The 19645-nt window shown below is 41.9% G+C and overlaps 1 protein-coding gene across 2 annotated transcripts in view; it reads right to left on the bottom strand.

Annotated features, from left to right (window-relative positions):
- Positions 1 to 15099: 15099 nt before the first annotated feature.
- The window catches only part of ENOX1 (ecto-NOX disulfide-thiol exchanger 1), a 214126-nt gene continuing 209580 nt past the window's right edge, over positions 15100 to 19645 (bottom strand). For both annotated transcript variants that reach the window (XM_065895901.1, XM_065895902.1), the window contains one exon: positions 15100 to 15231. In XM_065895901.1, coding sequence (XP_065751973.1) covers positions 15100 to 15231 — 132 coding nt within the window. The remainder of the gene's footprint in view (positions 15232 to 19645) is intronic.

Raw genomic sequence — 19645 nt, 5'->3', positions numbered from 1 at the left:
GTTGGCGTGCTGGTGAAGGAAAGAGCGTGAACATTTGGAGGTAAATAAAGCCACCTTCAAATCCTTGTTGTCCCATCTGTGAGCTTTATGGTTTACAGCAAATGATATTGTCTTCTGGAGACTCCAGACTTTTTCTTTTTTAGTTGAAGTGTAGTTAATCTACAATGTTGTGTCAATTTTTGCTGTGCAGCAACGTGATTCAGTTAGACATATATGTATACATTCTTTTTTAATATTCTTCTCCATTTATCATAGGTTACTGAATACGGTTCCCTGTGCTCTACAGTAGGACCTTGTTGTTTATGCATTCCATATACAATAGCTTCCGTCTGCTGACCCCAACCTCCCACTCCATCTCTTCCCCAACCCCCTCCCCCTTGGCAGCCACAAGTCCACGCGTCTGTTTCGGTTCCATAGATAGGTTCATTTGTGTCATATTTTAGATTTCACATATAAGTGGTATCATATGGTATTTGTCTTTCTCTTTCTGACTTCACTCAGTATGACAATCTCCAGGTCCGTCCATGTTGCTGCAAATGGCATTATTTCATTCTTTTTTTATGGCCGAGTAGTATTCCATTGTGTATATGTACCACATCTTCTTTATCCATTCATCTGTTGATGGACATTTAGGTTGTTTCCCTGTCTTGGCTATTGTGAATAGTACTGCTATGAACATAGGGGTGCATGTATCTTTTTGAATTATGGTTTTCTCCGGATATATGCCCAGGAGTGGGATTGCTGGATCATATGGTGATTCTATTTTTAGTTTTCTGAGGAACCTCCATACTGATTTCCATAGTGGCTTCACCAACTTACATTCCCACCAAAAGCAGGAGGGTTCCCTTTTCTCCACATCCTTTCCAGCATTTGTTATTTGTAGACTTTTTAATGATGACCATTCTGACCTGTGTGAGGTGATACCTCATTGTAGTTTTGATTTGCATTTCTCTAATAATTAGCGATGTTGAGCATCTTTTCATGTGCCCGTTGGCCATTTGTATTTCTTCTTTGGAGAAATGTCTATTTAGGTCTTCTGCCCATGTTTCAATTGGGTTGTTTGTTTTTTTGTTATTGAGTTATATGAGCTGTTTGTATATTTTGGAAATTAAGCCCTTGTCGGTCACAACATTTGCAAATAATTTCTTCCATTCTGTAGGTCGTCTTTTCACCCTTTTTTATGGTTTCCTTTGCTGTGCAAAAGCTTGTAAGTTTGATTAGGTCCCATTTGTTGATTTTTGTTTTTATTTCTATTGCCTTGGGAGACTGACTTAAGAAAACGTTGGTATGATTTATGTCAGAGAATGTTTTGCCTATGACGTCTTCTAGGAGTTTTATGGTGTCATGTCTTATGTTTAAGTCTTTAAAGCCATTTTGAGTTTATTTTTCTGTACGGTGAGAGGGTGTGTTCTAACCTCATCGATTTACATGCGGCTGTCCAACTTTCCCAACATCACTTGCTGAAGAGACTGGACTCCAGACTTTTTAAGACCCTCAATTTGACCCTGGCTTGATAGGGGTGGAGGTCTTGGGAAGTATGCTTAGGTGGGTCCACAGAGAATTCACCTTGAGAAGATGCATGATTTGGTGAATCACCCTAGCCGTGAGAAGTCCCAACTACGCACTAGGCTGGAGGATGGAAGGAAGCTCGACACCGCAGGGACATTGCTTGGTGACGGTGGAGATGGTATCCGTTTTTAACAGCAACAATGAAATTGGGATTTTTTTTCTCATTCTCTTGAGCAGTGGTTCTTAGCCAGTAGAGAGGTTACTCCCCGCCAGGGGACATTTGACAGTGTCTGGAGTCATATCTGAGTGTCACGCCTGGGGTAAGGGGTGCTGTTGTCATCCAGTGGCACCTAGAGCTGCTGAGCAGCCCGCAGTGCACAGGACAGCCTCACAACAAAGTATCTGACTCCAACTGTGACTAGGGCGGAGATGGAGAAACCCTGCTGTAGAGGCCCTCCGCGCCCTACGCGAAGGGGAGGCTCTCCCGAGTGCGTGCTGTCAGACCGCTGTCAGTAAAAGCATAGGAGGCACCTTGCAGCCTGTAGGAGAACAGGAGACTCAAATGTATTTTGGATGTTTCCTCCAAGACAAAAGGATTTCATTCAAGGCCGAGTTTGGTGCTACGGGAGCTGCCACATCAAAACCAGGTATTAGATCGAAGGATTTGCAACTAGTTCACCTCATTGCCTCAGCGTGATGGTGAGGTAAAGCCTAGATGGATTTCACGACAGTGTGAGAGCTTCCCTGACAACGTGATCTTGTCTCTGCTGTTCATTTGGTGCTTTCTGTGTGGCCTCCCGTTGCACCAGGTTTCATCTCCCCAGTTAGAGGGCACACTCAGAGCAGCCAAGGGCTACGGATTCTCCCCTTTTCTGGGCCTCCTGCCATTCCTAACAAAGGGCAAGCCCTCAGGAAAGAAATGTGTAATAAAAGAAAGTCACCACCTAGCTCAGTGTAGTCCAAAGGGCTGACAACCTGAAAAAAAAAAAAAAAATTAGGACAGGAAGAGGAAAACCATCCTCAGTGATGAATGTTCTAAAATTAGAGTCTGCAGTACAGGTATTGTATTTCCTCAGAATATTAATGTGCCCTCCCTGTAGTACATCATCGAGATTTCACTGGAACATTAGGAAGGGCAAGGGAAGAGTTTCAGGCTGGAAGGATATTTTGGGTATCTTAAGTGAGTGAAATAAGCAAATTTCAAAATGAACTTGTTTAATTCAGGACCAGATTAATGACAAGGCAGTAAGTTTTAGGTCATTTTTTTTTTTTTTTTTTTTTTTGCGGTATGCGGGCCTCTCACTGTTGTGGCCTCTCCCATTGCGGGGCACAGGCTCCGGACGCACAGGCTCAGCGGCCATGGCTCACGGGCCCAGCCGCTCCGCGGCACGTGGGATCTTCCCGGACCGGGGCACGAACCCATGTCCCCTGCATCGGCAGGCGGGCTCTCAACCACTGCGCCACCAGGGAAGCCCCTTAGGTCATTTTTATGGCGGCAGATCGGGAGCGTCAGAGGATTCTTGTGTCCTAAAGAGCTGTTCATCAGAATAGTTTCCAGATTCTTCAAGTTGCAAGGGAACGTAAAGAATGGTGTTTCCAATCTACCCTGCTTAAGAGGTTGTGACCTGTTCAAGAAAACTTAGTGGCAAAGTCAGCACTAAAACCAGTTTCTCAACTGCTAGACTGTCACCTGTGCTGCTTCCCCTGCCGTTTGTCGTGGTGCCTGATATCCCACCACTGACAGGTAGGGAGATGAAAAGGTGGTAGGTGTTTGGTCAGGCAGATGTGGGCACGCATCCCAGCTTTGCTGCTCCCTTTCTGTGGGGCTTGGATAGCTTTCCTGACGCTTGGTTTCTCCTCTGGGAGTAGAGAAAGGGGTAACCACGAGCAGTTTATTAATCTGTGCCCCGAAAGTTCCTAGGTCTCCTAACGCTTTTGATTGTAATGCAGTTATTACAAGTTTTCATAACTTAAGACTAGCGCTTCTCAGAATGTGATTCGGGAAACACGTGTTCTGCAAGATGTCTTCAGAAGTTCTCTCTGATTAATGTGTCTCATGGCTAAAATAAGTGTCTGAGATACTAGTTAAACCAAGGTAAACAGACATGGGAATTCTCAGAGTCTTTCATAGGTTAATGGGTACCGTGATTCACCAAAAGGATATAATAAACAGCACTTGACAAATTCGTGTGACTGTAGAACTCTGTTTTTAGTGGAATATCTCATAACGTCTTCTGGAACATTCGTTTCTGTGGAAGACGCTTTTGGAATTATGGTAGGTGGATTGCATCGCAGGCCCCACCCCTTGTCTGGGCTCGGCTCTGTGCCTTACATTGGCCAGTTGGTGGTTAGCAAGTGCGATGAAAACAGAGACTGGGAAAGTCGTGGTGCGTTGAGGCTTGTTCTCTTCCTGCTCTTCATAATCATAACCTTAATCCTCCTCTTCTCTTGCTCCTTCATCATTATCATGAGTATATGCTGGGGCTGGTCTGCTGGAAGGATGAGAGACACTTAACGGAGGAGAGTGGATTTGTCACAGCTGAGGTCATTGAGACACGCTTGCTTCAAGCCAACCGCCAGCCGACTACCACCAGAAACATGATCCCAGTCAGCAGCTAGCTGACTTAAAGTTCACGCGAGTGAACCTGAGATCAGGAGAAATCCCCAACTTAAATCACAAACCTGTAGACCTTGTGAGCTAAACGATTGTTTTAAGCCATTCATTTTTGGGTGGTCTGTTATGCACCATTATGGGTGGCAGTAGAAAATTGATACAGAAATTGGAATGGAAACTGGTACAGAAGTGATGGATGTCTGCACCCTGATCCCAACTATTCATTTTATTCACACATGCAGAATATGCTTACCCCCTCCTCCCAAGATCCCTAATGATCTCATTTAATCATAGCATCGGGCTCAAGGTCTAGAGTCTCAAGACACGTACCATGTTCGAATGTGGCTCCTGGATGTAAATTCTTTTTGACGAAGGCCTATGAATGAAGAAGATAAGCTCTTTTACCCCAAACCTGATACACTAGGGTAAGAAAGGACAGAATAATCCTAGCAGACAGTCCCATTCAAAAGGATGAAGAATGGAAGTTACATGAGGCAGTAGTTCATAGCAGTTCTGAAGTCTGGTCCTGTGAAGGCTGCCAGGACCTCCTCCTATTCCACAGGAGGGCAATATTCCTTGATTGGGCCTCAGTTCTGCTCCTTGGCTCTCTGTTCTACCATCCAGGATGACTTTAGTTATTCACTCTCCTTGGCTATCTCTGTGTGCTTTGAGGAGTTTTCTCACCCTCCTTTTTGTTTGTGGAAATGGGGGGCCCAGAGATTTTCCTACTTTTTCCACAGTCTCAGTTTCTTTTAGTATAAACTGGTAGAACTCTTGCCAATGCAGTACCCACAAAGTTTTTGTGAGTTTCTTACAGATCTGATGAACCAAAAGCAAAACCTCCACTTCTTTTAGAGCTAGATCTCTCTCTAGACTTAATTACTGTTATTTGGGCAAGTCAGGTTGCTGTGGGGCAAGGCTCTTAAGATTCCTAGCAGCCCTTTTGTCTAGCTTAGAGGTTCTGCTAGGTTCTGCTTGCTTTCTTTCAGAAGTCATAATAAAAGGTCTTAAATGTTTGTTTGAATCCTTGCCCCAGGCATTATTTTACTTTGAGAATTTTTTGCTGACTGAAGAGACTAGAGATAAGAAACAATTTTGTTTTCCAACCAAGAACTTATGGTCCTTCTATAGTCCCGCTAAACTTGCTTACAGACTGGTTGGTTATTTCTTGAACCCTTCTCTTTTCTTACAGGAACCTTATCAATATGTAGGTAGTGAGAGCCACTGATACTTTCAACATTCTGCCTGGAAATGTTATTACTCAAATCCCGAAGTTCAATAGGTACATTTCCTGTCTTTTGAATGACCAAATGACAATTTTACCGTTTTTTTTTTTTTTTTCTGCTGCTACATAATCAGTGTTGCTACTTTTCCATCCTTCTATAGCAGTTTTCTCATTACTTTCCCAGACTCCGCCCACTTCTTGGTCTCAAAGCCAATGCCACGTTTTACTTTTTTGTTATGACAGCACCCTAATTCTAAATCACAATTTCTGTGTTAGTTATCTCTTGCCACAAATAAAGCTGCGTAACAAGTCACTCCAAAATTCAGTGGCTTAAAACAACCATTTACTTAAGCTCGCAAGTCTGCCAACCAATAATTAAGGCTGGGGACTTCCCTGGTAGCGCAGTGGTTAAGAATCCACCTGCCGACGCAGGGGACGCGGGTTCGATCCCTGGTCTGGGAAGATCCCACATGCCACGGAGCAACTCGGCCCGTGCACCACAAATACTGAACCTGCGAGCCACAACTGCTGAGCCCACATGCCTAGAGCCCGTGCTCTGAAACAAGAGAAGCCACCACAATGAGAAGCCTGTGTGTAGCAACAAAGACCCAATGCAGCCAAAAATAAATAATAAATTAAAAAAAAAACCCAATTAAGGCTGAATTATACTTCTTGTCTTTGATGTGAGATCAGCCGGCTGGTAGCTGATCTAGGGTGGCCTTGACTCAGGCCACTTGCCTCAATTACTTATATTATTCATCCTCCCATAGGCTAGCCTGATACGTTCTTATAGCCATGTCAGAGTGCAAGAGTGCACAAACCCAGTCATGCAAGAGGGCAAGCAGAAATTTGCAGGTGCTTGTCAAGCTTCTGCTAATATCTCTTTGGCCAAAAGCAGGTCAAAATGACCAAGTCCAGAGCTGGCGTGGGAGGAGGTTACAGAATTACAGGGAAAGAGGAGTAGATACAGATTAGCCATTAAATAGGGCTGTTAATAATCTCCATCTGCTATAGGAATTGTTGCTGTAAATATAAGACTTCCTGGGTTAGAACCTTGCTCCAGGGCCTCCCTGGAACAGGGCTCATTGATGTCCTCGTGGGTTAGCTAGCTCAGTTTCCTTCCCTTTTCTGACTCTTTCGTAAACTTTTTGGAAAGTTTTCAAACCCACCTACATTTTTTGCCAGTGTCATCTTTTCAGAGTACGTTTCATATGTTTATTATCTACAGTGGTTAGTGGCACCTTCTCTTATTTGTCCTAAGTTAATCACCCTCCTGGGAAGAGTGAATACCTGATAGAAATAGAAGGAGAAGAGGGGAGAACCTGAAGGGGCAAAAACGATTACTGAAAGCAGAGATATTTGAGTGTCAGTATAGCTGTTTCTGTGTAAATGTGGCTACATCTGTGTACGTTTGCATTGTGTATGATATACACACGTGTGTACGTGAAGTTTTATTAGTGTGTGAACGTATACATGTCTGTGCACATGTGCATTCGTGCCTGTATACATGCATAGTGGTGGGTGTTCCTTCCCAGTTTATTAAAATATTCCACTGTACGTGACCTGATAAATCATGAGACAGTGAGATGAGGACTTACAGGGCAAAGCCTTATGGGAAAAGAAGGAAATAGGAGTCCAAAGGGGGGGTTATAAGAACAAAGCAGGAGTTGGGTGCTTCCAGGTTTGAGAAATTTCCAGCGGCAGTAATGAGGATTTCCTCACCCCTTCTCCTCCCATGTTTTTCCTTAAACCTGCATGCTGGAGAAACATGAGGTATACCATCCATGTTGCCTTTCCATAAAGTACATGAAGCAGAGAAGCACAAGATGGATTTTGTCCCTTCTATTCTCCCACCAAAACGGCCCCTTCTTCCTGGAGATCGAGGACCAGGGACAACCTACCGAGTTCTTTCTCAGTCCCAAGATTGGGATGTTGTTCTGTTTGCCTTGAAATATTTTATATTTGAAAAAACACACCAGGTTTGCTTTTGCCAAAACTGTCTTCCAGGAGGTCTGGCGTGAGTTCGGAGCTTTACTGATTCTTCACTGATTTCACGAGTCCCTAAAACCTCCCAGTGAGGCCACAGGAATCTGGAGTTCTTTGGAGGCCTCGCTCTAGATCCACACAGTCCGCCAGGCTCTTGGGACTGTGGGAGATTTCCGGTTACGTTGTGTTAAAGCATTTGTTATTCCAGGGAGAAATCAGGAAGCTGCATCCACTTGATATGTTAGTGGTGACCTCTGAGGGGATATACTTTCCAACTGGCAGTGAACTGTGAGGCCACGAGACTGAAAACGTTTGACAGAAAACGTCTGCTAAGGTCTATGAACTTAGATGACCTAGTAAGACCCAGATAATGGATAAAATTACAGAAAGACCCTATGAGACAGGTTGTTACTATTATCCCCATTTCATAGATTGAGTCACGTTCCTGTGATCACTCACTTGGAGTGATTCCAGAAAAATGCTCTCGAATGCCTCGCTATACTGTCTCTACGACCAGGCAATCTACTCCTTCCATGGCCGAGAGGTTGGAAGCTTCATTTCTCAGCCTGTAGAATCAAGCAGCGATCTATAAAATACTGGACTGTAGGTTGGCATAGTCTAGACTTTGCTGTCCTCTGCCACCCACAGTTTGATTGTATACCAGGCCCAGCACCACAAAGCCTTTTCTTTGGCGTATATTGAACCAAAGTTACCGTTACCGGCTCCCTTCCCAGTTGCTGCCCAGCCTTAGGAAGTGACAGTTATCCTCACCAAGAATTCATAGCACTTTCTATTTGAAACTTGATTTACTGTCATAAAAATGATGCATGATATGTTGATTTGATGTAACACTTACTGCCTGTTTAATAAACCACCCACAGTGGTGTTCATACGTTATCTCTGCCTGAAGACAGTGACTTGCCAGCCCATATTTCACATTCTGTATCAAAAAATACTAGAGAAAGCAACCCTCACTTAGGCATAAACATATTCAAAGGCAAAAGATTTATTTATTGATGAGCGCCTCAACTTGACCAATTTTTAGCTTTTTCCATTTTTCTTGGAAAGAAGAATGCTTTCCAAAAAGAGATTGCTACCAGATGTCGTGGGTTACATAGTTACTTGCTCAGATGAAAAGCATATGAAATGGAATAGTCCGGTTTCCGATTCAGTGCTATTCTTATCTACACATAGCTCTTCTTACGTGAACCTGACAGTGTTGGGGTTGATTTTTTTTAAGACAGACTACTTTAGTAAACAAGAAAAAGAGTATTACTCCCTACAGTCGCAAATGAGCTTTATATAGAAATTTCTTTGTGCAGGGGAAGATATTACAATTTTCAACACACAGTAAATATATTTGCTAGACAAATAAAAAAGCATTTCATTACATGCAATGCACTTTCTGTTGTACATTAACCACTTTTTTGCTTTGTATAGAAAAGTACCATCTTCTACTGTAAAATGTTTGCTATTTGGGTCTGTTTTTCCCGTGAAGTAAGAACGTTCCATTCCATAGCCCTGTACAATACACGTACATTATAAAAGAGGTGAAATGTGTATTAGAAACATCTGAGCTTTATTGTCTGGGTATCCGTACAGTTCTGAGAGCAGGCAAACGGAGTTAAAATTTTGGACCCGAACAGCTTATTTTATTGACACAACCAGTCTGTAATTACTAGATTTACTGGAGTCTTTTACTTTGATACTCTCAGCAACTGTAATAGACATGTATGTTCTCTAAAATAATACTGTTGCATGTTCCAGCTACAACTGTAATTCTTCCTGACAGTGTTTCTTCTGGGTTAAAGAAAACATAATTAATACTTCACTTAATCCTCGCATACTGTATACCTAGTTGACCATCATTCAAAATGGCAGCTGCCCAGAGCCATATAGTTTCTTCCCAGTTGAATGTATATGACCCTGATTACTGTCTGTTGGAAATATGCGAAATAAGTAAAAAGGGAGCTGTAACAAAGAATTCTGGCTCTAGATTTACTCCTGGCTGAGGGTCACTGTGATGGTGACTGCCCATTTGACTGTAAGAGTTGTGAGTGTCTTTGCAGGTTAGAGAGTTGCAACTATTCTGCTTATGTTGGTCTTAACGTATTTAATGGACTATTGAACATATTTAATGGACTGTTTGTGGGGATGATGCTTGTACTTGTCTTATTTTATTCGTATGTTTAGAAACATATTGACTATTTATCCCTAAAGACAGGAATTGGCTAAGAGCAGGGAAAGCACTTGGCTGCTTTGCTTGGGATGATATATCTAAAGTACTGTTTCTGAAGAAGCCAGTGCCTCAGTCTCCCTGGCTCTGATCTGTGTGCTTTATGCACGCTCTCTTATTTAATCATCACAGCCATCCTCCGACATAGGTGTTAACAGTACCGTCTCATGAATCTGGGACTAGCACCTCACTGGCTTTAAGTAACGAGCTTTAGTCACAAGGCCAGTGAGGGTTAGGGCTGGGACTCAACTCTGACACAGACTGCACGCTGTCCTACATAGTATGAGAAATTGCTAAATGTCTGAAGCCCAGGAATTAAAAAAAAAAAAAATCCACTAGAAAGTAGAAGAGGGAAATTAGAGTTGGTGGAACTAGAAACACAGTATTTTTAATGATCTAATACATAAACACATTCATTATAACTTAACTCTGAAATGTTCATGTTTGGTGTGCTACACATAAAAGTATAGTTTATTCAGATACTAATGACAGGCTGATTGAATATACATGTGAACCTTTTACCATTTTGATATAAAGTGAGCCAAGCTATAAGATTTTAGGAGCCTAACATCTCTTTATTTTCTCAGTTTATGAGGAGAAACGATGAGCATTATGGTAAAATAGTTCTTACGTTTTCAGAATAAAACAGCTTTTATTGAGTGTAACAAATAAACACAGCACCCATTTTTAGAAAAGAGATTTAAAAAAAAAAAGTCCAAGTAAAACGTCCCTAGCCCTTACCAAGAAAAAACAACTTGTCACATACCATATTTGTCACATGCATGTTTAAAAGTCTCGTTTTCTACACAATTACTGCCAACATTTTCTACTTCTGTCATTTCTTTTTTATTACCCTCATTGCAAACGAGAGGTTTATCAAGATGGAGACAAACTTCTCTACACTTCCAAATGTTGTTTTTGATGTGGTATTTACTAAAAGTATTTGAGTCCTTTCAAGCATAGACCACTGACTTTTCCTTGCTCCAACAGAAAAAGGATACTTAAGCCAGCTGGAAGAGTTCTCATACAATGGAATATTATTCAGCCTCAAAAAGGAATGAAATTCGGACACATGCTACAACATGGACGAACCTTGAAGACATTTAGCTAAGTGAAGTAAGTGAGACAGAAGGACAAATACCGTATGGTTCCACATGTATGAGAGACCTAGAATAGGCAAATTCAAAGAGACGTAAAGTAGAAGAGAGGTTACCAGGGGTTGAAGGAGGCGGGATAGGGAGTTACTGTTTAATGGGTACCGTAAAATTTGTTGGGGATGATGAGGAAAAGTTATAAATAGAGTGGTGACTGGTTATGTACCATTGTGAATGTACTTCATGCCACTGAATTATACAATTACAAATGGTTGAAAGATAAATATTATGTTATACATATTTTTCCAAACAAAAAATTTTTTTCAAAAAGGCAAGAATGCTGCCGAGGTCTTACGACTGAGGGAAAGAAAGTTCTAGCCTCTATTACTGGACCTAATATCTCAATACGTTCTGACTCAACAAATTCAGAAAATTCCTGTGTGGGCTTTTCTTTCATGCATTGGGTTCATTCAGTCAATAAATACTTAAAAGTCATGGTATGTCGTGTCAGTCTGCGGGACTAGAGGGATGAGTAAGGGAGGTCTCCAGCCTGCAGGACGTGGGAGAGACAGCTGCATTCATAAATGGTTAACGTACAGCATTAGGGCTGCAGTAGAATTGTATTGGAGTAGTGGGAACACAGGAGAGGAGATTCCTGAGGGGATCAGGGCTTCGTAGAAGAGTTAATAATTGACCTGGGTTTGAACTTTAAGAAGGAATTGGGTTGCTTTTTGTATTTCAATATTATGTAGTACATTATCACATTGTCTGCCTTGGAATCTTGGATCTAAAATATTTGCAGCCTTTTCAAATACTTTGTAATTTTTCCTTTTGTGTCTAACTAAGCAAACTAGTCTCTGGAGGCAGGAAAACATCTTGGTTCCTTCTCTGTCCTGCTTTCTAAATATTTATAAGTAAAACCACTTTGAGAAATAATTCAAAGTAAACGAGACATGCTTGGATCCCTCAAAGAACTTGCGGTCTAACGGGGAGATGAGGCAAAGACAGCTGGGCAGTAAATGCCTTAAGAAATAGTCAATGTGGGATGGCCGTGCAGAGGCCGGAGAAATGACTTTTGGGGAATGGAGAGAAGCTTCACGGCAGAGGGTGTCTTTGTGTTTTCCTCTTAAGGCTGTGTAGAATTTTGACAACTAGATGCGCGTAAGGTCTTTTCCTTCAGATAGAAAGATATGAGCAAAAGCAGAAAGGCAAAAAATGTTAGCCCTACTCAGGGGAGCAGTGAAAAAGCAAGCCAGAAAGCCCCGTTGGGGCCGGGTTACAAGATCTCCAAACTTTCAATGCTCTGCTTACTTCTCAGAATCCAAGAACAATGATTTGTTATTGGGTAGATTTAGGAGACAAAGGCCAGAGTTTTCCCACTTGTACGCACGTGCAGGGGATGGTGGAGAATAAAGGAGAGTAAAAGCGGTGATCCGAAGGTACTGCATGGGCATCGGGCTCACAGGAGGAGTGGGGATAGACTGAACTAGAAGCGTGATGTAGTGAAAAGAAGAACATGTTTTGGAGTCACTGGGTCCTGGTTTCAAACCCCATATTCAGAATTTTCTAACTGTGCGAACTGGGCCAAATGGTTAGAACTTCTGAGCCTTATTCTCCTTGTGTGACCAATGAGGACAGTAATACTATCCTTGTATAGGGTTATCCCGAAGATTAGGGAGGATGGGGTGACAGACATATGTAGACGGCCCTCAAAGGTACCAAAGTTAGTTCCTTCCCCAGGTGATCTCTAAAGTCCCATCTGAAACCAGAATGTGGGTGAACTAATTTAGAAGTTTTTTTTTTTTTCCTGCAAAAGTTATCTGCACAATTGAAGAAGTTAGAAAGTGGTGTCCTTTTGTCAGATCTAAAATAAGGTCGCACCAACTCCTTTTCCTAGTCAGAGCTCTAAGCTCCTTTTCCAGAGTCAGATACCCTGTGCAGTGTATCCTTCGGCTAAAGTGACTACAGGCAATACTTGAAAGTATGAATGCACGTTTGAAAACACCTACCAGACTTTCAAGTTGCAGATCGTCTAGATTGTGGTACCTCCCCTTGTGTCCCTACTTTATAACTGCCACTAAACAGAATTCGTTTTTTCTAATTATTTTTCAGGTGAACCTCTTAGGTCTTCTATTTTATAGTAACGTTATCTATAAATGAGGTCGTCTCCTTTCTGACTGTTATATCCTTATTTGTGTCTCCTATTTTTTTTTTTGAAGTCTTAAAATGTTCTCTCGTGTTTTATTTTTTTCTCTTTCTGTTTTTTTTTTTTTTTTTTTAACAAATTGACACTGTGTACAAAGAGTTCAAGTGGCCAGTAAAACTCCTGCTTTAAAATTGTTGGCTTTACGTAACAGAGTGTCACATCAGAGCTTTCCAAAATGGCAATAGTGCAAGCATGTGACTTTCTCTAGTATCCAAAACCTGTTCTGGCTCTCCTTTGGCTAAGGAATAGAAAACTAGACAGCCTTTGAAAGCTGCCACAATTTCCTAAAATGCTCGGATAAAAGTTGGCATGCTTCATTTCTCTTGCTTACCGTGATAACACTGGACTAAACAGAAAGTGAAGAACATTTAGTCAGTAGTAACTTAAGCAGTAGCTAGCTCGCTCTGGATACATGTGTCAGGATGATGGTGGTAGTGGGCATTAACAGGTGGTAATGGGAAGGCCTCTAGTATTTCAACATTTAATATGACATTGATATTTAGTTTGAATCCCATAGCTCTGTTGTCACATCTTTCCTGTTACGTGGCTCACATCATATAGACACTTTGGGGAAAATGTCTTTTTCCCATTGAGCTATGGGCTCATTGTGGGTGGGAGGGGGGTGGGTCCTTTCTTACTCAGCTCCCTATTCATGGGTTTAGCACTGAGCCTGAACATAACATATGTGTAGATGTTTATGGGAGGCATGAATAAGAACCTTAATTTATCAGGGCTCAATAAAAAGAGCCTGAGGACAATTATGTCCAATAGGGAATTATGAATGTCTTTTCAGAATTTCAAAGAACATTCACTGTTCAGCTGTCTTCCTAAAAAATGTTTCATTTAAAATTAATCAAATCTTGAATACTTGTCTTTTTAAAATAATTTTTATGTAAGGAAGCAGGAAGGAGATACAATTTAAAGCCCTAGTCTACTTGTAATTAAAGAAGGGAAGCCCAGATTCTCTCTAAACTGTTGGTCCAAGTGTGAATTCTTTAATTCCTTTTCTAACTTGTATGTATTCCAGAAAACATACAAATAAGTAAATCCAGGAATTAATAATATTAATTGGCTGCTTTGTTCCTATGCATGAGAACACAAAACAACGGTAACATTTATGTTGATTACATTTGGATGTCATATCATCTTGGTATTTTCCAATACTGTCTATCTATCTATTCTAATGCTGTATAATCTCCTTTTCTTAGTACTTTCCACTTTATGATTTTTATATATTCCTGTTTGAAATAACATTTTGTCTCAATGTCACTCATGCATTTATTTAATCATTTACAAATGAGGGTCTGTGAGATGGGACTGAATAATGTGAAAAATATTTCTTAAGGAAGAATGAAAATATATCAAAGAACAATTTGCAAAACCAATACGGTAGAAGTCATATTTATTGAAAAAAATTAATATCTTTGCTATAAAATTTGTAACAGGAATATTTACTAAATGTTTATTTTGATGCAGAAACCTGAATTTTATACCAAGTACAAGACAGTAGCACTAGTTTTTCTTTTATTTACATTTTATGAAAATTGTTATGCCGTCCATGTTAAAAGAACTTATGATGGAGAACTGTTACATTAGAAAAATAATATTCTTGGTAAAGCATTCTCAAGGAGGACAATCACATCTTCTGCCTCTTCAATAAGGCAGAAGTCCCTATAACAGCATATAACTTAATTTACAAAATACAGTAACTGTTCAGACACATATTCAAGTTTTCTTTTGGTATGATTTATTTTCCTCACTGTAAAATTACTTTTTCTCTCTCTCTCTCTTTTTTTTTTTTTTTTTTACTAAAACAGAAAGACTTTCAGGAAAATGTCATTGAATGACAGATAGATTGATAGATTACATATACAACAACTCTGTAGCCTAGCAACAACCATTGCCACACCATCATTAACTTTAAATATTTTACTTGGTGAGCTATTCTCAAACGTAGCATATTTTAAGGTTTTGCCATCATGACTGTGGAATCGCTGGTTTTCGTAGCAAACAGATCTGTCACAGTATGAAGCTTTGTTTGTTTTAGGGAACTGGTACACAATTACATTTCCACTCACAAGAGAACGCCACAGATGTAACTGAAGTCAGGCTCTGATGGCTCCATAAAGGTCCTGCGCTGGACCAGCCCCAGACCTCCTGGGCCCACACTGCACAGCCCTGGCTGGGTCCAGGCAGTGTCATATCCAGAGGCTTTGCTGCTCTTCACAGTTAGGTAGTTTTAATTCCTTCAAAGGCACACAACTTCCACCTTTTTTCCAGCGTTGCTCCCACGCCTGTGAATTCCTGTTTAAACATGCGCGGCAACCTCATCAAAAGCATTTCGATTTCGTTTGCAGATATCTGTTAGAAAGGAAGAAAAGTCACTCTTGGGAAACAAGGAAGCAGGGGGTTGAGTGAGGACATGCTTTCCCAATGAGACAAACATGTAGTTTCCTACTAGGCTGTAAAGTAATGTTCTTTATAAAAGGGGCACAAGTTAAAGGGCTGAATGTGATTAGCTTCGTCATCTCCTGGGCAGCTGGTGGGAGGGGGGCATGAGACAAGTGGGTGGCAAGTTTCAGGTTCACCCTTCATATGGATGGCTACCTTACTGACAGCATCATGCCTGAACAGCCCTCCCTAGATAAAAAAGGAGATGGGGCGGGATTTACGATGGCTCAGAGCAAACTGATCACCACTTGGGGAAAGCTACCGCTCCTCTGATACAAAGGGCAGTACTTTTATCTAACTTGGTGAGGGCCAGAGGGCATGTCGGTGGATTTCTTGCCACCCTAACTTTCTCTTAACTTTCACAGGGACCAGAAGACCATAAAGGTTTGGGAATAAAAATGAAAGCCAGCACCCACAGCAATAAAAGTCTCAAGGTCCATCCAGTCATAAAACCCAGGTAGGTTTTTTAAATGCAGGTTTTTTTTCTTCTCCCAACTTTTATTACATATATTTTTATACCAGTAATTAATTCATTTTTTCTTAAATAAAGAACAAAACAACCACAACCCTTTTACTCTAATGCAGCCATTGCTCTTTTTTTTTTCTGGGTTCGCATCCTAATCCATGCATATATATAGGGATCTCAAATAGCAAGTTCACTGAGATCCTGGAAATGGAGGTCTGACGTTTCTGTTTAAATTCCATATCGTACTATTGTTATGATCCAAATGACCCTACCAAGATGATAGTTTCTCTAAGTAAGTCTCAGCAGGTGGGGATGACAACATTTAGTTAGGATGTGTGAAGACTACTGGCTTAGCACAGATTTGGGCACATAGAAATGTTCAGTGAATAAGACCTCATTATTTTTCCTGGTACAATCACTGTATGGATATCATTTTACAGACTATACGTTACTTTCCATTTAACAATTAAGAGAGACCAGGGACTTCCCTTGTGGTCCCTTGGTTAAGACTCTGCACTTCCAATGCAGGGGGTGTGGGATCGACCCCTGGTCATGGAACAAGGATCCCACACACATGCCATGTGGCCAAAAAAAAAAAAACAAACAACAACCAATTAAGAGAGACCAAACAAACAACTGATACCACAGAAATACAAACAATTATATACCAACAAGTTGGACAACGTAGAAGAAATGGACAAGTTTCTAGAAACATACAACCCACCAAAACTGAATCAAGAAGAAATAGATATTTCGAACAGACCGATCACTAGAAATGAAATAGAATCTGTAATTTAAAAAGAAAAAAAAAAGCCTCCCTGCAAACAAAAGTCCAGGACCAGATGGCTTCACTGGGCAATTCTACCAAACATACAAAGAAGAACTTATACTGATCCTTCTCAAACTCTTCCAAAAGGCTGAAGAAGGAACACTCCCGAAGTCATTCTATGAAGCCACCATCACCCTGATACCAAAACCAGACAAAGACAATATAAAAAAAGAAAATTACAGGCCGATATCTTTGATGAATATACATGCAGAAATTCTCAACAAAATACTAGCAAACTGGGTCAGAAGACTAGATATCTAGGATGGCAAGGTGAGAAGGACTCATCTTGCCATGGCTGGCTTTGAAGACAGAGTCAGGGAGCCACGATTCAAGGAACACAGACAGCTTCTAGAAGCTGGACAAGGACTCCTGCCAGTGTTGCTGAGGCATCCTGCATCACTCAGAATCCCAGCGGTTACCCAGTTGGTGCTGAAGCAAGTTCTGTTATAGATGCACAATTAGACTTCCTTATTGCTACTGTGAAGGGGTTCTGTTGAGCCTGTCGATACGGCACTGGTTTGTAAAAAAATCTATCAATCAGTAATTAAGAGTATGTACATCATGAAGATGGCAGAATAGAAGGACCTTGAGCTCACCTCCTGACATGAGCACACCAAAATCACAACTAACTGCTGAACAACCATTGATAAAAAGACTGGAACCTACCAAAAAAGATATTCTAATCCAAAGACATAAAGAAGAAACTCAGCGAGATAGTAGAAGGGGCACACTTGCGAAATAATCAAATCCCATATCCCCTGGGTGGGCGACCCACAAACCGGAGAACAATTATATTGCAGAAGTTCTCCCACAGGAGTGAGAGTTCTGAGCTCCATGTCAGACTCCCCAGCCTGGGGGTCCGGCATTGGGAGGAGGACTTCCCGGAGCATTTGGCTCTGAAGGCCAGTGGGGCTTGAGTGCAGGAGATCCACAGGACCAGAGGAAACAGAGACCCCATTCTTGGAGGGCTCACGTGATTTCGTGTGTGTACCAAGACCCAGGGCAAAAGCAGTGACTCCACAGGAGCCTGGGTCAGACCTACCTGCTGGTCTCGCAAGGTCTCCTGGGGAGGCAGGGGGCAGCTGTGGCTCACTGTGGGGACAAGGGCACTGGTGGAAGAGGTACTGGGGAATATTCATTGGCGTGAGCTCTCCTGGAGGCTGCCACTTTGGCACCAAGACCTGGCCCCAACCGCCTGTAGGCTTCAGTGCTGGGACACCTCAGGTGAAATGACCAACACGGTGGGAACCAAGCCCCACCCACCAGTGGACAGGCTGCATAAAGACTTCCTGATCCCACAGCCACCTCTAGACATGCCCCTTGACATGGCCCTGCCCAGCAGAGGGCCAAGACCCAGCCCCACCCACCACCAGTGGGCAAGCATCAGCCCTTCCCACCAGGAAGCCTGCACAAGCCTCTAGGCCAGCCCCACCCACCAGGGGGCAGACATTAGAAGCAAGAGAACTAGGATCCAGCAGCGTGCGGACCAAGTCAGCAAACACAGGTCAGAACCTACCCTGGGACCAGCTGGTCCCCTGGCCCTTGGGTGACAAGAAGGGAGTGTATTGCTGGGACACATAGGACATCCCCTACAGAGGGCCACTTCTCCAAGGTTAAGAAACATAACTAACTTCCACATACATAAACATACAAATAGAGATTGAGACAAAGTGAGATGGCAGAGGAATATGTTTCAGATGAAGGAACAACATAAAACCCCAGAAGCACAACTAAGTGACACGGAGATAGGCAATCTACCCGAGAAAGAATTCAGAATAATGATTGCAAGGATGAGCCAAGAACTCAGGAAAAGAATGGATGCACAGAGTGGGAAGTTACAAGTTTGTTTGTTTGTTTGTTTTGCAGTACACGGGCCTCTCACTGCCGTGGCCTCCCCCCGGCACGGAGCATAGGCCCCGGACGTGCAGGCTCAGCGGCCACGGCCCACAGGCCCAGCCGCTCCGCGGCACGCGGGATCCTCCCGGACCGGGGCACGAACCCGCGCCCCCTTCATCAGCAGGCGGACTCCCAACCACTGCGCCACCAGGGAAGCCCAAGAGAAGTTACAAGTTTTTAATAAAGAGTTAGAAAATGTAAAGAGCAACCAAACAGAGTTGAAGAATACAATAACTGAAATGAAAAACACTAGAAGGAGTCAATAACAGAATAAATGAAACAGAAGAATGGATAAGTGAGCTGGAAGACACAGCAGTGGAAATCACTGCCACAGAGAAGGATAAAGAAAAAATAATGAAAAGAAATGAGGACAGTTTAAGTGACCTCTGGGACAGCATCAAACGCACCAACATTTGCATTATAGGGGTCCCAGAAGGAGAAGAGAGAGAGAAGGGGCCTGAGAAGACATTTGAAGCGATAAAAGCTGAAAACTTCCCTAACATGGGAAAGGAAACAGTCACCCAAGTCCAGGAAGAGAGTCTCAGGCATGCCAAGAAACAGTAATCAAATTGACAAAAATTAAAGACAAAGAAAAAATATTAAATTGACAAGAGACAAGCAACAAATAACATACAAAGGAATCCCCATAAGGTTATCAGCTGATTTTTCAGCAGAAACGTTGTCGGCCAGAAGGGAGTGGCACAAGAGAATTAATGTGATGAAAGGGAAAAACCTACAACCAAGAATACTCTACCCAGCAAGGCTCTCATTCAGATTTGACAGAGGAATCCAAAGCTGTACAGTCAAGCAAACACTAGAAGAATTTAGCACCACCAAAGCAGCTTTACCAGAAATGCTAAAGGAACTTCTCCAGGTGGAAAGGGAAATGCCACAAGTAGAAACAAGAAAATTACAAAATGGGAAAGCTCACTGGTAATGGCAAACATACAGTAAAGGTAGGAAATCATCTACACACAAATATGATATCTAAGCCAGTAATCAGGAGGAGAGTACAAATGCAGGATATTTGAAAACATTTGGAATTAAGAGATCAGCGACTTAAAACAATTATGTACATATATATATTGACTACTATATCAAAACCTCATGGTAACTGCAAACGAAAAAATCTG

This window comes from Phocoena phocoena, chromosome 18 (assembly GCF_963924675.1).
Source record: "Phocoena phocoena chromosome 18, mPhoPho1.1, whole genome shotgun sequence".
NCBI classification, from domain to species: Eukaryota; Metazoa; Chordata; class Mammalia; order Artiodactyla; family Phocoenidae; genus Phocoena; species Phocoena phocoena.
The sequence above is the reverse complement of the archived record's forward strand: the minus strand, read 5'-3'. Positions and strand labels throughout refer to the sequence as shown.